At 35.2% G+C, this 16500-nt stretch overlaps 1 protein-coding gene across 2 annotated transcripts in view; it reads right to left on the bottom strand.

Moving 5' to 3' along the window:
- Positions 1 to 779: 779 nt before the first annotated feature.
- Positions 780 to 16500, bottom strand: part of LOC110446206 (RCC1 and BTB domain-containing protein 1-like) — a 19475-nt gene continuing 3754 nt past the window's right edge. For both annotated transcript variants that reach the window (XM_021491241.1, XM_021491242.1), the window contains exons 2-15: positions 15224 to 15466; positions 14326 to 14433; positions 13657 to 13823; positions 13224 to 13314; positions 12911 to 12978; positions 11333 to 11440; positions 9264 to 9406; positions 8781 to 8971; positions 7633 to 7688; positions 7127 to 7197; positions 6647 to 6700; positions 5948 to 6045; positions 3703 to 3833; positions 780 to 2633 (exon numbers count right to left, since the gene is read on the bottom strand). In XM_021491241.1, the coding sequence (XP_021346916.1) occupies positions 2493 to 2633; positions 3703 to 3833; positions 5948 to 6045; positions 6647 to 6700; positions 7127 to 7197; positions 7633 to 7688; positions 8781 to 8971; positions 9264 to 9406; positions 11333 to 11440; positions 12911 to 12978; positions 13224 to 13314; positions 13657 to 13823; positions 14326 to 14433; positions 15224 to 15389 (1593 nt within the window). In that variant the 5' untranslated portion in view covers positions 15390 to 15466 and the 3' untranslated portion in view covers positions 780 to 2492. The remainder of the gene's footprint in view (positions 2634 to 3702; positions 3834 to 5947; positions 6046 to 6646; positions 6701 to 7126; positions 7198 to 7632; positions 7689 to 8780; positions 8972 to 9263; positions 9407 to 11332; positions 11441 to 12910; positions 12979 to 13223; positions 13315 to 13656; positions 13824 to 14325; positions 14434 to 15223; positions 15467 to 16500) is intronic.

Here is a 16500-nt window from a genome sequence, read left to right on the forward strand (position 1 = left end):
AATGAAGGGTTCTAGGACCCCTTTCTACCACAATTTTGTTGAGTGTTTCGGATGATCAACATCATTTTAACATGACGAGTATGGTCGCTTAAGAACCTCTTTAGGGCAACAAGTTTAATTGGTATATTACATGCAAATATTACATATTGTGTTTAAACCTTTATACACAAATTTTATTTAACAGTACTTCAAATGTGACAGAACTCATCAGTTTTAACCACTTGATGCAGTGTAACTAGGTCAATACCATCAATTTTAACCACTTGATGCAGTGTAACCTGGGTAATACCATCAATTTTAATCACTTGATGCAGTGTAACCTGGGTAATACCATCAATTTTTTGCCCATTTCATTCACATTAAAATGATTTCATGGGCATGGTGCGTCTGGTGCACTAGTTCTATTTTTATGGTACGGCAGTGTGGGAGAAAAGTAATCAATTACTCATGTGTGGTACAGACAGAGAAATGTCAACCCTCGAGACATTTGAAGACTAGGACCTAGCAAAGCCTTGTGCAAATCTTCAGAAATCTTACCCTTGTGTTGGTATTTCTGTCTACAATCACACAGGAATGATAGATTCTGTTTCTCTGTCTACATCACACAGGAGTGATATATTATATTTCTCTGTCTACAATCACACAGGAATGATAGATTATATTTCTCTGTCTACATCACACAGGAGTGATAGATTATATTTCTCTGTCTACATCACACAGGAGTGATACATTCTATCTCTCTGTCTACATCACACAGGAATGATAGATTATATTTCTCTGTCTACATCACACAGGAATGATAGATTCTATTTCTCTGTCTACATCACACAGGAGTGATAGATTCTATAAATTTACTACCAAATACAGGGCAGAGCTTATTACCAGGTATGGGCTTGTCATGGTAAACTATGGTACTGTTAAGGGAAACTTCTCGTTTAATTTACAGATTGGACATGAGAATATTATGGTTTGAAAGTCTTTTAACAGGCAATGTAAAACCAAAGCCTAGATAAAGCTGTACACATTAAATCAATACTAGATACATATCATAATGATATTAAAAATTATTCCAATAACTCTGTATTTCTTATTATAATATCAAATTGTGTAAAAATATTTGATGGTTTTCAAAGACGAAATTTATATACTGATGTCGTTTGTGTATCCTATGTATTAATATAACATTTCTTTATCATTTGAGTGTGTGTTACATTAAACTTTCTGATATGCAATAAAATCCAAATCAACAAGACATATATCCACACAAATGCAAAAACTGCATTATTGATTAAAATACAAATATCTTTGATATTGGCATAATCAGAAACCCAGTGCTGATATAGATATCCTGTATACTCTGCTTGACAAATAATAGTCCTGTCTAATGTCATTCATTGATATGGAAAGGTTGATATGATATAATTCTTATCCCATATAAAAAGTAAACCTTACAATTTCATCCATATATATAAATATATATTTCTACCATGATGGTTTATTGGGTAACAAACAGTGTTTAAAAAGTTTTATCTATGCAAAACAGCATCCAGGAATCCTTGTGGGTTTTTTCGTGATGAGCTCTTAAAATTTAATTCATATTAGGGAACACTAAAAGTTGGAAGGTACCCAGAATGACCAGGTTCTAAGACTGACTGGGACCCCGAATAACCAGGTACTCCAATAACTAGAACACTGACTTGTGTCAGCAAGGGCCTCCATTTCCCAAACCATACCGCCCCCCCCCCCCCCTTTTTGTTTTGTTAATATCAGTGACATTACCCTCAAAAACTTCAAAAACACTATTGCACATTTAAATAACACAGTGTATCATCATGTAAAATTTCATACCCTCAGCTGTACGGTCTATTTGGTATCAGTGACCTTGACATTGACTTTAGACACTTTTTAAACCCCTATTACATACCTACACATCGCAGTTTATCACCATGGCAAATTTCAGAAAGTCAAGTCTTTTGGATTCTGAGAGAATCTATTTATGCTGAAATAACGTTTTGTAATTTAAGTAAAAATCTTTGTTTTTATTAGAGATTTTATAACAAATTGTTATTTAAACCACATACCATCAACACTTGTATCTTAATTTACTCATATAATTTTAGGAAAGCATCTTTCTTTTGCTGTATCGTTTGCTGTAATTCACACCAATGTAAACTTGTAGCTTTTGTCAATATCTTTGATACAATTTCTTCAATCTTCCTGACAGGTATGACAACATTTTAACAAACAAACTCCAATTCAGTGAAATCTGATTGATTCATCCGTAACTTTAAGAAGAATAACTAAATGCTTATTTGCTGGGCCAAATGTACATCATCCTACATTGAGAAATTATAAGCTAATAATTCTAGGTACTTCGATCTTACCACACAAAAATGCTAAAGCAATACTATTGCATTTTAAACAAACATAAAAAGATTTTGTGTTTGAAATATTTCAGCATGTTTGAAGTACTTCAGTATGTTTGAAGTACTTCAGTATTTGAAGGCTCCACAAGAAGCAGCCTTGCGTATAAACTCCTTGACAATGACTTCGTCTAAATTACCGAAAGCCTCTGATTGAGTGACGACTGTCATGTGATTCAAGGCAAAACGGAAACAGAAATCTTCCAGCTCCTGTTTGCAAAAAAAAGAAAAAATGTAGGCAAAAGGATCATACTTAATAAATATAATTTCAGTCTGTCAAGTTTATTCTTAAGTGTGATTGCATATTTAAGAGGAATAAGTCCCCCTGAACCATTATAATGTGAAAAGTTGAATTCCAAGCAGTTATCAAGGCAATGTCAACTTGTGAAGTAAAGAAAAACTTCCAACATTATTGTCTTTCAGATCTTTAAGCATAGGACAGTTTATATATTCTTCAAACAGTAAAGGCCAATTAAAGTTTAATATATCCACCAATCTAAAGACAACAAAGTAGATTCTGTAAAAGGTGTTTGTTAAAAACTGCAACATTTGTATCAGTTTTAACAAATTTATCTTGGTAAAAATTGTGCTCATTGAAAAAGGTGTTTTCCATGGGCATAGGGAGAGATATCTTTATATAGATAGATAGCCCTTACAAAAACGTTTATTACTCTCCACCATCAACAATAAATATTTTCTTGAAACCAACATTAAAGAAATTCTGTATACTGGAAAACATTTGCCCAATCAAAATTTTGCCCTTCGCCAGAATAATCCATATTCACCCAGTGTTCATTTTGCCCTCCGCCAGAATAATTCATATTCACCCAGTGTTCATTTTGCCCTTCGCCAGAATAATCCATATTCACCCAGTGTTCATTTTGCCCTTCGCCAGAATAATCCATATTCACCTAGTGTTCATTTTGCCCTTCGCCAGAATAATCCATCTTCACCCAGTGTTAATTTTGCCCTTCGTCAGAATAATCCATATTCACCCAGTGTTCATTTTGCCCTTTGCCAGAATAATCCATATTCACCCAGTGTTCATTTTGCCCTTCACCAGAATAATCCATATTCACCCAGTGTTCATTTTGCCCTTCATACTGAATGTCTGTGCATCTTATATTGTTTACTAATGTTCACTGTTTTGATCAATATCTTTTACATTATATCGGGCGAAAAAGGTGAAAATTATACAGCATTGTAAATTACTCCAGTATACAGCATTATAGACACCTAAATGTTCAAATTGATGACTTGAATGTTATCCAAATTTTACCTTGGCCTCAAACTTGATGGCAGCAGCATACAACATGGCAACATTTTCCACGGTGATGCCTTTCTTTATGATCTGCTCACAGTGTTTCTTCAGTGAACACTCACAGTAAGAGTTGGAAAGGTCCAAAAGGCCTGTGTAGATCAACAACACGTTCAACTTTGATAATGTCAAAACACTGGAATTAGCAATACTTTATAGATCTGTGTAGGTCAACAACATGTTAAACTTTGATAATGTCAAACAATGGAATTAGCAATACTTTATAGATCTGTGTAGGTCAACAACACGTTAAACTTTATTTTAAATTTGATAATGTCAAACGATGGAATCAGCAATACGTTGTATTAATTTTTCTATTATATCAAAATCAAGAAAACTATCTACAACAATCATCAGTTTAGAAGACAAATTAAGAACATTTACAGTCTTGTAGAACCCTTGTGGTTTTACTCAGTAACTAGTACTGGTAACATTTAAATTATAGGGAGGGTGGATATCAGCATAATGTTGAGGAGAGGGAACAAATTATAAATGATTTGTAGCTGTTCAAAGAGGCCATCTGAAACAACAACTGCATACACAGTACAGGCAGTGAAAATGTAACAGATGAAATCATTATTTCATTGTTCACTTGAAATAATCTGTGTTAAAACTGTAAAAGCAAAATGTAGTGTTATATAAAATGTTAGAGATCACACTGACAGTAATATAAAATGTTAGAGATATCACTGACAGCCTGGATGTGTGTGGATAACTGCAGGTTCTACCATGAGTTTGAGAGAAGCTTAGATTAACTGCTAGGTCTATAGAAAAAAACATTAATGATCAATTGAAGATCTACGAAGTGTTTAAAACCAGAGATGGTGTCAAAGCCGCCAAATGCTCGCCTGTTTAATTTTTTTATCGTATCTAAAAATTTGTTTGTAAAAATGTAAAGTTCAAAACAGGTCAAAAGTGTAGAAAAATTGAAACTATTTTTAATTTTAACTTCACTTCATCAATATTTTACCGCACAGGAACCTCTATGCAAAATATCAGCATTGCAGTACACATTTTTTTTTTCAAATATTTTACTTCCTCAGAAAGTGTTTACGGAGGATGTCAGGGTTGAGGAGCACTGGGATCATCCCCTTTACAGTGTGTTGTCCTCTCACAGGAGGGCTTTCAGTCAACATTCGTCTTTCTTTCACTTTCTTTCATCATATATCATAAATTGAATGGAGATACTGAAACATTTGAACCTAACATAAAGGACGCACACTTACTTGCATTGATACACACAACATGTACATACATGTACAATAACTGTATACAAACATACACACACATATATATATATACATTGATAGACACAAAACATATAACATAAATAAACAAATTTACATACAAACATACATTTGAAAACATGAGACAACACTAACATAAATAAGTATAAATTATGTGTAAAAGTTGTCTATTCTCCGGTTGTGTTATTAAGAAGAACTACTGTTAGGTAGGTCATTGTATACCACTTATATCAATGAAATGATCTCTGTAGATATTTGAGTGTGTACAAAGCATACTTATGAATAAAAATTTTTACTGTTATTGTGCATATAATATGGCATATTGTCATATTTATTGAATGACAAGCTTCTAAATAACTTGCAGTTCAAACTTTAACGTTGATGTGCTTCAAAATAATTCAAAAGTACAAAATTTGTGAAATTATTTATAAATTTTCACTTCACTTCATCAATCATATGTATACCCCACAGGAACCACAATGCTAAATATCAGCATCCTAGTACAGAAATTTAATGAATGACAAGCTTCTAAATAACTTGCAGTTAAAACTTTAACGTTGATGTGCTTCAAAAAAGTACAAAACAGGTGGAAAATTTCAAAAATTAGAAATTATTTATTAATCTTAACTTCGCTACATCAATAGTATACCCCACAGGAACCACAATGCTAAATATCAGCATCCTAGTACACAAATTTAATGAATAACAAGATTCTAAATAACTTGCAGGTAAAACTTAAACATTTTCACGCTGACACTCCTGCTTGAGAGAAGCAGAGATTACCTGTGGGTCTACCAAGAGTTTGAGAGAAGCAGAGATTAACTGTGGGTCTACCAAGAGTTTGCGAAAAGCAGAGATTATATTGTACCTGTGGGTCTACCAAGAGTTTGAGAGAAGCAGAGATTACCTGTGGGTCTACCAAGTGTTTGAGAGAAGATTATTTGGATGACTTTCCTTACCTATAGCTTCCTCTGGTCTCAGGTCCACCACGTCTGTGTACAGATATTGGAGGAATGCCCGGTATACATTGTAACTAAACTGGCTGATCTCAATGAAACTGTAAAAAATAAAGTCATCATTTTAAGGTTTATTCAATAAACCAGCTAACAAATTAACACACAAAGATGTTTCTGACAGGCATCCTGGCTACTGTCTCTGAGTGATCAACAAATGCCGAGAGTACCGAAGCACCATTTCTGTAAGAGTAAGAAAGCATGTTGTTATAAACAGTTCTGTTACAAAAATCTTATTTTTTGTTTGGTTATAGGAACCAACCCATAGATATATTTACATGTGTCTGATATCGTATACAACTTAACCGATAAATCCTTGTTTTAACAACAGTTTTACCTCACAAGAATATTGTTTCAGAAAGTCACCAAGAAGCCATAATCGAAAACAGTAAATAAGACAAATCAAGCAATATGACCTATCAATCAACCACTTGTTGTTCTTTTGAATGGATTGTTGCAAATAGCATTCTACTGGTTTTATAGTTGTGGTTTATCTACTTCCTGGTGTAGATGACCCTGGGTCAAATCTTCGGGATCACTCAGAAAAGAAAACATGAAATCATTTTAAACTCAGATGATCTATAAATTTGAGCATTCACTCTATGCTATATTATGTTATATATATATACACTTATGTTTACTTACTCTTTGCCATCCTCCTCCCAGCAAGATTGGAACATAGTTTTAAAATGTTCACACCTGGTTCATGACAAAAACAATCTAATTAAAATTATATCTTCACATCGCTCCCGTTTACTGATATGTCGCGTTGATGACAAAAAATAATTTGGTTATAATAATTATAAGTCAGAAAACAGTGAAATTGTATTATGGAATTCTGATTATTTAGTAGGATAATTTAAATTAGGTAAAAACGCCTTTAACTGATAAATATCTAGGTCTTAAAATTGGAAAACAAAATGACAATTATATAGTTATTTTTAATTTTCTTTTCCAGAAAAAATAAATAAAATGATATCTATTGAGAATAATATCAAACTGATTATGACACAAATGGAGTTTATTTAAAGCACAGTATGATCTTACTTTGAGCTTTGTACAAAGATTAATATATAATTATAAGTACATTGTAGTTAATCAGTGAATAACTAATTGGAATCCTACCTTATCTTCAGTATAGCTTTATGGACATGTATAGTTTTTCCTTCTACAATAAACTTTATGTCAGATGTTGTCTGTGAACAGAAATATGTCACAATAAATATTTGCTTTACAATGGATAGAACCCAACCTCATACATGTGTATACAAAGTGAGATTTCTCAATTATTTCCTACATCACAAAGTCACATTTCACCACTAATCCTGTACATATTATAATTTGACTCATATAAATATTATCATATTACATTGGTATGTTTGCTTTACCAAAATAATTAATGTTCGGTGAGTATTATAAAATCAATTTTAACTTAGCTACATCTTGTTAGACATTTTTTCATAAAAGATTATTGAAATCTGTTTAAAAAGTTTTTCCCAGTATGCTAAGCTGAAATATCTTAAAACTCTTTTATTACTTTCATATAAAATATTGTTCAATCAAAAACATCCTGATCTATATTTATCAACGATGATCACACAAAAACGTGGCATTTATTGTTCATTACTTACCGAATCATCAAAATTTCTGGTAACATCCTCTGCAATCTTACTTCCCCGCATTTGATCTACAATTAACGAGTAGACCAGTTATATGATTTAAAAATATAATATATATAATTTTTCGAAATGAATTAAAGAAAAAGGTTATATATTGAAAAAATGTGTACCAAAAGGCAAAACTTTAATCAATATATACACAACATCTTTTGGATAGACATGTCACCATTAGAAATCATTTGGTCCATATTTCTTTTCTTTTTCTTTTGTCCATAATTTGGTATATCATCATACATTCAATATTCTTAGGGGATATAATTTTCCACACTGATTAAATGATCCATATATGTATGTTAGAGATCAGCGGATAACCTAACCATACATTACATTCTCCACATAATTAATAGACAAGGGAGATAACATACTCACAATGTACATCTTCCACATGGGTGATAGACAAGGGAGATAACCTACCCACACAGTACATCCTCAACGTGATTAATAGACAGGGGAGATAACATACTCACAAAGTACATCTTCCACATGGGTGATAGACAAGGGAGATAACCTACCCACACAGTACATCCTCAACGTGATTAAAAGACAGGGGAGATAACTTACCCACACAGTACATCCTCAACAAGATTAATATACAGGGGAGATAACCTACCCACACAGTACATCCTCAACGTGATTAAAAGACAGGGGAGATAACTTACCCACACAGTACATCCTCAACAAGATTAATATACAGGGGAGATAACCTACCCACACAGTACATCCTCAACGAGATTAATAGACAGGGAAGATAGCCTACCCACACAGTACATCCTCAACATGATTAATAGACAGGGGAGATAACCTACCCACACAGTACATCCTCAATGAGATTAATAGGCAGGGAAGATAACCTACCCACACAGTACATCCTCAACATGATTAATAGACAGGGGAGATAACCTATCCACACAGTACATCCTCAACGTGATTAATAGACAGGGAAGATAACCTACCCACAAAGTACATCCTCAACATGATTAATAGACAGGGGAGATAACCTACCCACACAGTACATCCTCAACGAGATTAATAAACAGGGGAGATAACCTACCCATACAGAACATCCTGCACGTAATTAATAAACAGGGGAGATAACCTACCCACACAGTATATCCTCCACGTGACAGGAGGGGAAGCAAATGCAGAGAGAACATCATCTGTGCAGTGGAACTTGGTGAGAATGGCCGAGGTAATGGACTGACTGCGACACTGACCCCACATATATACATTCCCAGTCTCTGTCAGTGACGACGAAACATGAGCATAATGACTTGCTGCAACTTCCACCATCCTACAGAAGGATAAATAAGGCCATATCTTAATTATGTTAATTCAATAAGAAAATTGCATTGTTATTATGATCTATTATATTTTCTAAAGTTCCTTTTAATCTTATTTTAAAAATGTATTCCAAATACTCAATCATCTGTCATTCTCTTATTTTTATAGTCATTTTCACATATAATTCATAAGAACATCATCTGTACATGCCTCTATACAGAGTAAAATACACATAAGCTTATCAAACACCAAATATTTAATTGCTCTGATATATTGCGTTTACCCATTTTAACATCACATACCTTTCCCCTTTAGTTTCCACCCTGGTCGGAGCCACTTGGTTTGCCTTGTTTCCCGTCCCCAATTGTCCATAGGAGTTGGCTCCCCATGTGTACAGGACTCCTTCATCAGATAAAGCTAGAGTGTGGGCATACCCACAAACCAACTAACAAGACAAAAATGTAAATTAGAAATATAGCATTTCATTTCTCTTTTAACTATTAATGGTACGTACTGCGTTGTTTTATTTCACACCAGAACCGAAATTGTAACTGTGCTCAGAAAAGAAAAATGGACAAAGGTCATTCATTTGAACAAACTTGGTAGCCCTTCATCCCAGCCTCTCGGTTATTCAGAAGAAGTTGTTTAAAGGTTTTAAACAAATTTGACCCCTGTGACCTTGAATATAAATCAAGGTCATTTATTTGAACAAACTTGGTAGCCCTTCATCCCAGCATGTTACTGGCCATATATCATCACCCTAGGCCTATCAGTTATTCAGAAGAAGTCGTTTAAAGGTTTTAAACATATTTGACCCCTGTGATCTTGAACATAAATCAAGGTCATTTATTTGAACAAACTTGGTAGCCCTTCATCCCAGCATGTAACTGGCCAAATATCATCACCCTAAGCCTCTCGGTTAATCAGAAGAAGTCGTTCAAAGGTTTTAAAGATATTTGACCCCAGTGACCTTGAATATAAATCAAGGTCTTTTTTTTAATAAACTTGGTAGCCCTTCATCCCAGCATGCTTCTGGCCAAATATCATTACCCTAGCCCTTTTGGTTACTGAGAAGAAGTTGTTTAAACTTAAAAGTTGACGACAGACGGACGGACGACGGACGCCACACCATGGCATAAAAATGTTATTGACCCTGTACCTTACCTGTGAGATGATGATGCCCTGTAGATGCCCTGTTGACCCTATACTTTACCTGTATGAAATGTGTACACACCTGTCAGATGATAATACCCTATACCTTGCCTGTATGAGAGGTTGACTTACCTGTGAGATGATAATACCCTGTATCTTACCTGTATTAGAAGTTGACTTACCTGTGAGATAATAATACCCTGTATCCTACCTGTAGTAGAAGTTGACTTACCTGTGAGATGATATACCCTGTATCTTACTTGTATGAGAGGTTGACTCACCTGTCAGATGATAATACCCTGTACCTCACCTGTATGAGAGGTTGGCTTACCTGTCAGATGATAATACCCTGTATGAGAGGTTGACTTACCTGTGAGATGATAATGCCCTGTACCTCACCTGTATGAAAGGTTGACTTACGTTTGATATGATAATCCCTGTAACTCACCTGTATGAGAGGTTGACTTACCTGTGAGACGATAATGCCCTGTACCTCACCTGTATGAGAGGTTGGCTTACCTGTGAGATGATAATACCCTGTACCTCACCTGTATGAAAGGTTGACTTACATGTGAGATGATAATGCCGTGTACCTCACCTGTATGAGAGGTTGGCTAACCTGTGAGATGATAATACCCTGTACCTTACCTGTATGAGAGGTTGACTTACCTGTGAGATGATAATTCCCTATACCTCACCTGTATGAAAGGTTGACTTACATGTTAGATGATAATGCCGTGTACCTCACCTATATGAGAGGTTGGCTAACCTGTGAGATGATAATACCCTGTACCTTACCTACATGACAGGTTGACTTACCTGTCAGATGATAATCCCCTGTACCTTACCTGTATGAGAGGTTGACTTACCTGTGAGATGATAATTCCCTATACCTCACCTGTATGAAAGGGTGACTTACCTGTGAGATGATAATACCCTATACCTCTCCTGTATGAAAGGTTGACTTACCTGTGAGATGATAATGCCCTGTACCTCCCCTGTATGAGAGGTTGACTTACCTGTCAGATGATAATGCCCTGTACCTTACCTGTATGAGAGGCTGACTTACCTGTCAGATGATAATACCCTTTACCTTACCTGTATGAGAGGTTGGCTTACCTGTCAGATGATGATGTCCTGTACCTCCCCTGTATGAGAGGTTGGCTTACCTGTGAGATGATAATACCCTGTACCTTACCTGTATGAGAGGTTGACTTACCTGTGAGATGATGATGCCCTGTAGACCCTGTACCTTACAGGGATTTGGTTGGTTTACATTATTGCCCAGTCCTAGCTGACCATTTCCATTGTATCCCCAGCCAAACACCTGAAAATATTCATTTGATTACATTGTTGTATTTCAATTCAGTATTCATACACAATAAAGTATGAATAACCAAAATAACTATGACAGGTGTAATTTGTTATAACTATGTAATTTTTTTCCTAGCAGGTATTGTTGATTGACCCTATGAGCTATATTACACTTCTGTCACCCACTATTTACAAACTGATTATCTGTCCACAACGATATCAAGGATGAAAACATGGCACACACACCACGTACCATCCTCACAATGGAATACTTATTCCCCATTCTGAGAGTAGAACAGAAAATCACAAACCTCCAAGTAAAATTCATCAATTGTCATTAATTCTTCTTGGCCCCTTGAATTGAGATTTCTTTTTCTGTCTTAACTCCAAAATGAAGAACGATTTTGTTTGCCTACAATGCTACATGTATCTAACAACAGTCTAGATTGTGTTTCATTCTGTGTTAACCTGTGCCATTACAATTTCTGTGAGTACCTTGTTGTGAGATACCATGTAATTAATCTTCACTGTTGGTAAAAAGTTCAGTAAGTAAAGAAGGGGTTTGTGTGTTGAAGATCTTTGGAGAATTAACAGCTTCATATATATATATATGAAGAGATTCATCACTGTGTGTATTTTTACACCTCAGACAGAGATATCCCACGTCATACCCCATTCTAGATTTTTCTATCTTGTCCGATCTGTCTTGTACCTTTACGTGACATTTCGCGGAATTTTTACACTACGATGTATTCATCCACGCGTTAACTGCTTAAAATTGACAATTTGCATTATAAATGTTCTGTTTTGTCGTTATTGTATAGTTTTGATGTTGTTAGATATTTGATGTTGTAGATAAAATATAGTCTACACTGTGAAATACGTTGTAAACTATGTAAGGACAGACTACTTTTTTAAGCGGAAGCATTCAAATGTAGCTTAAGTAGTGAAGAGGTCATCATCATTTGAGGCCCAAGGCAGGATACTTATAGTTTTTAGCAAAATTGAATAGTTCTTTTTGAACTAAAAGGTGCGGGAAAAAAAATCAGTTACAGGTAATAGATTTTATTAATCTAGATACCTGCACAGCATAACATTTAATTTCCTATCTTATGACTATTCAGATATAAATACATGGTGGATAGTGACTTACCGGTACTTTTTGGGACTCCATTTAGCCATCATTTGTTTGCTTCCCCTAGCCTTACACAACTAGCACACAAGAGTTATATTGTACAGTAAATAACAATTATTTCAGAGCCAATCACTCATACATTTTCAATTCATAAAAGTGCTTCTCTGCTCACTTCTCTCCCTAATAACATAAAAATAGGTACTAAAATTTGTGAACTATTATTGTGATAATGTAAGAAATGTACTTGGTTGCCATTTAATTTAACTTATACTTAGATATTTATAAATCAGTTTATCCTGTACATATAACAGATGTCATGACGAGTGGTAAGAGATTCTCATGACTTACCTCTCCACTGTCCATTAGGGCCATCGTGGATGTCTGACCACAAGCGATGGACGTCACAAACTTGGTTCCTGTCAGTAAACACCATTATCACATTATAACTACATTTGTATACAAGGGTATTGTATTAATCATAGAGTATCTTTAATAAAACAACATTTTGGATATTGAGGATTAATTGAAAAGGTCATATACGATATATTAATAATCCCTGATAGTAAAAATTCATGCATTATAGTTGATTCATGAAATCTTTCATTCACAAAATTTTCTTTAGAAAGAAATCTTGCCAGCAACTGGCAGCAAGTTAACTGACCTATGACTGCCATGACCTTCCTGGGTGTAGACTGGTTAGTGGTGGTACCAGACCCCACCTGTCCACAGTTGTTCTGTCCCCATGCGTAAATCTGGACATAAGAGGTCAACACAAATTCAGCTAAAGATGGGTTATTTATAACAATAACTTATGATCTCTGGAAAAACCTAGGCATGAAAATCTAACAAAAGGTCAGAACTTTGCATATACATTCTGTACTGGGGCACGAAAGACAAGTTTAGCATGCCACACTCTACCATTCAAACAAGCAGTCAGGATTCAGAAACCATAAAATCAACATGATTAAATGACATTAACTATTAAAACTGCCGCATTTTATAATAACATGTGACATTAACAGACAGATGAAATCTGCAATACAGACTCTACTTATCAATTGATACATTAAGAAAAGAGTCGGGTCAGTCCTTACCTCTCCTTCTTGTGTGAGGGCAACAGAATGATGGCTACCACACGCGACCTTGGTAACCTTCTTGCCCTGGAGGTTAGTGCTGACAAGGAAGGGAAAGAGTCCCTGCATTGAGCCTCCATTACCAAGCTGGCAGTAACCATTATGGCCCCAGCTGTACACTTCACCAACTGTGATGGAAGGGAGACAATCAGTTAAATTAATTTAAGAGAATCTACTGCAGATAATGTTAAGGATGTTTAAAAATTTCTTCTCAGAGGGAATGTACAACAAACAGGGAAGATAATGAACAATTGTATTGACAGTCTTATGTATAGAAAACAGTTAATGACACAAACTTCGAGTTGAGCTGCTATGTATTCATGTAACGATGCATCAATTCAATCTTAAGTTGCTAGCTTATATTGTAGTATCAATATTCCTTCGACTAAGTCGTTATGTGATCATTATACAGCACACGTACATTATGTTTGCACAAGTTTAACAGAGGCTATCATATGAAGGTATGGCATTCTATCATATTTGTTTGGATTGGAATTTCTTTGGGTATGAAACTTACTGTAAATGTTATGCATCAAGGAATTATATCTATTCATACCTAACTTCGAGCTGACGCACAACAAGAAAAATTTGATTTTTTTCAGCGTAATTGATGCTATTCACAGCCCTTACCAGCGGTGACGGCTAGAACATGAGGTCCACTTCCAAAGGCTATATCTACTACATTCTTCTTACATAAGACTTCTATCTTCTTTGGCTCAAAGCTGCTTCCAGCATCACCTAATACAATATATATTTGAAAATCAGTTACAAACTTAACTTGTGCATCATGTATAGGCAAACAATAGAATTATCATATAATTATTCAACTCTGAATTATTATTGTAATTTATCGTAACATTAACGGCAACCACAAGAACATTGGACATTGAATTATACTGTATATAGATAATGTGTTCCCTAAAACCCCAAAATGAGGGTTCTGTAATTTACCTCCAAAAAATGTGGGTGTACGTGTACTCTCCTGTCTTACCGTATTTAACCACAAATAAGCCCCCACCTGTAGGGGCTTAATTGCAAGTACCTCATCTTGGACATACCACTGTTTTAATCTATGACCACACTAAATGTCATGTACTAATTACCGGTATATAATCTAATACCTGGGGCCAAGTGGGGGTAAAGGTTTTTGAAAATTTATAAATTAACCACCACATTATACAAAATGTATGGAAAACTGAAATACATAGTATCTGGAAGATGGCCACTGCAGATTACACCAAGATCTCCTGGATTTTTTTTAAAAAGTTATGGCCAGTTTATAATGTTGCTTTGTACAGTGATTTTTGGAGCATAGATATCTGAGTCCCAGATTAGTGCTTTTTCTATGGAACTCATCAACGTTTTGAAAACCAATTATATCTCATAGTAGGTTATTGGGACCTTTCAGAATTGTGGAACTGTTCGGGTAACACTAGAAAAAAACATCCAAAAACACTGAATTGTATCAGCACAAATTATTTGATTAAGCACACATGTAATTGAAATATTAATCAAGAGGTACATATACCTAGACCTAGGCAGGCACTGCAGTTAGATCCAAAGGCAAACACTTCATCATCATCTGTGATATAAACAGCTTCATTACCGGAACTTCCAAACACACAGATCTTTTTGATTTTCAGCAGATTAGCTATGTTCAGGATGCTGAAGATTGGCCACTTGTTGACATCCATTAGACAATCTGTTATCCTGTTCTGGAGTTACTGATTGTATAATCACATCAGCTGTCACTTCAGTATTATCCTGGGTCCTAAAAATTCAAAGTTCAATGGTTTATCCAACCAAACATGACTCGATATCCATACAAAAGTAACGGTGATAGTTACTGATTCCTAGTGATGGGCAAGATCGGTTTAAAGTCATAATCAATAATCGGTTTGAAAATAGAAGTAGTAAACTGATCGATGATCAATTGCATAATCCGTAAATCGGTTTATAATTTGTTGGGACTGAATACCGAAATAAATTGAAAAACTACTATTACATCATCAGACAGAGTTGTTAACTATAAATTAGGTTTCGTTCTTTTATAATGAATGGATATCAATGCAAGCAACTTTTATGTATTTTTAAATAATTTGATTTCAATGATGAACCGATTATATCGATTATGGAATTTGTAATCGATAATCAGAATCGGAAAGGGCAAACTGATAAATTTTCGAACATAATCAATCATCACTACTGATTCCAGTCAAATTTGGTAAAATTTTAGTTAAAAGAAATTGTTGATGGATGGATGATGGTCATATCTCAGGTCTGAATCCACACCTCATTGTAGATGTCTTTAGAAAATACCATTAAAAGAAGTAAAATATTTCTGCACTATGTGCTATTCAAGAATTACTTGCATTGTCTGTATTGGGTATTGGAGATGTAGTGTAACAGGAAAGAGAATAGTGTGCTTCCACCGGGGATCGAACCCTCGATCTCCAGGTTCCTAGTCGGACGCTCTACCACTGAGCTAAAGGGAAATTCCCCCTAGCTCGAAGCTAGAAGGCGACCTTAATCCTATGTACAATTGAACCCTGCCACACTACTCCCCCCTTTTTAAATGTGTTCGCCCTCGAACACCACAACCCAGGTTCTAACTCCCTGTCACCACAGGGAGGGCCACGGACACCATTTGTAACAGGAAAGAGAATAGTGTGCTTCCACCGGGGATCGAACCCTCGATCTCCAGGTTCCTAGTCGGACGCTCTACCACTGAGCTAAAGGGAAATTCCCCCTAGCTCGAAGCTAGAAGGCGACCTTAATCCTATGTACAATTGAACCCTGCCACAC

This window comes from Mizuhopecten yessoensis, unplaced genomic scaffold (genome assembly GCF_002113885.1).
Source record: "Mizuhopecten yessoensis strain PY_sf001 unplaced genomic scaffold, ASM211388v2 scaffold2641, whole genome shotgun sequence".
Classification (NCBI taxonomy): domain Eukaryota; kingdom Metazoa; phylum Mollusca; class Bivalvia; order Pectinida; family Pectinidae; genus Mizuhopecten; species Mizuhopecten yessoensis.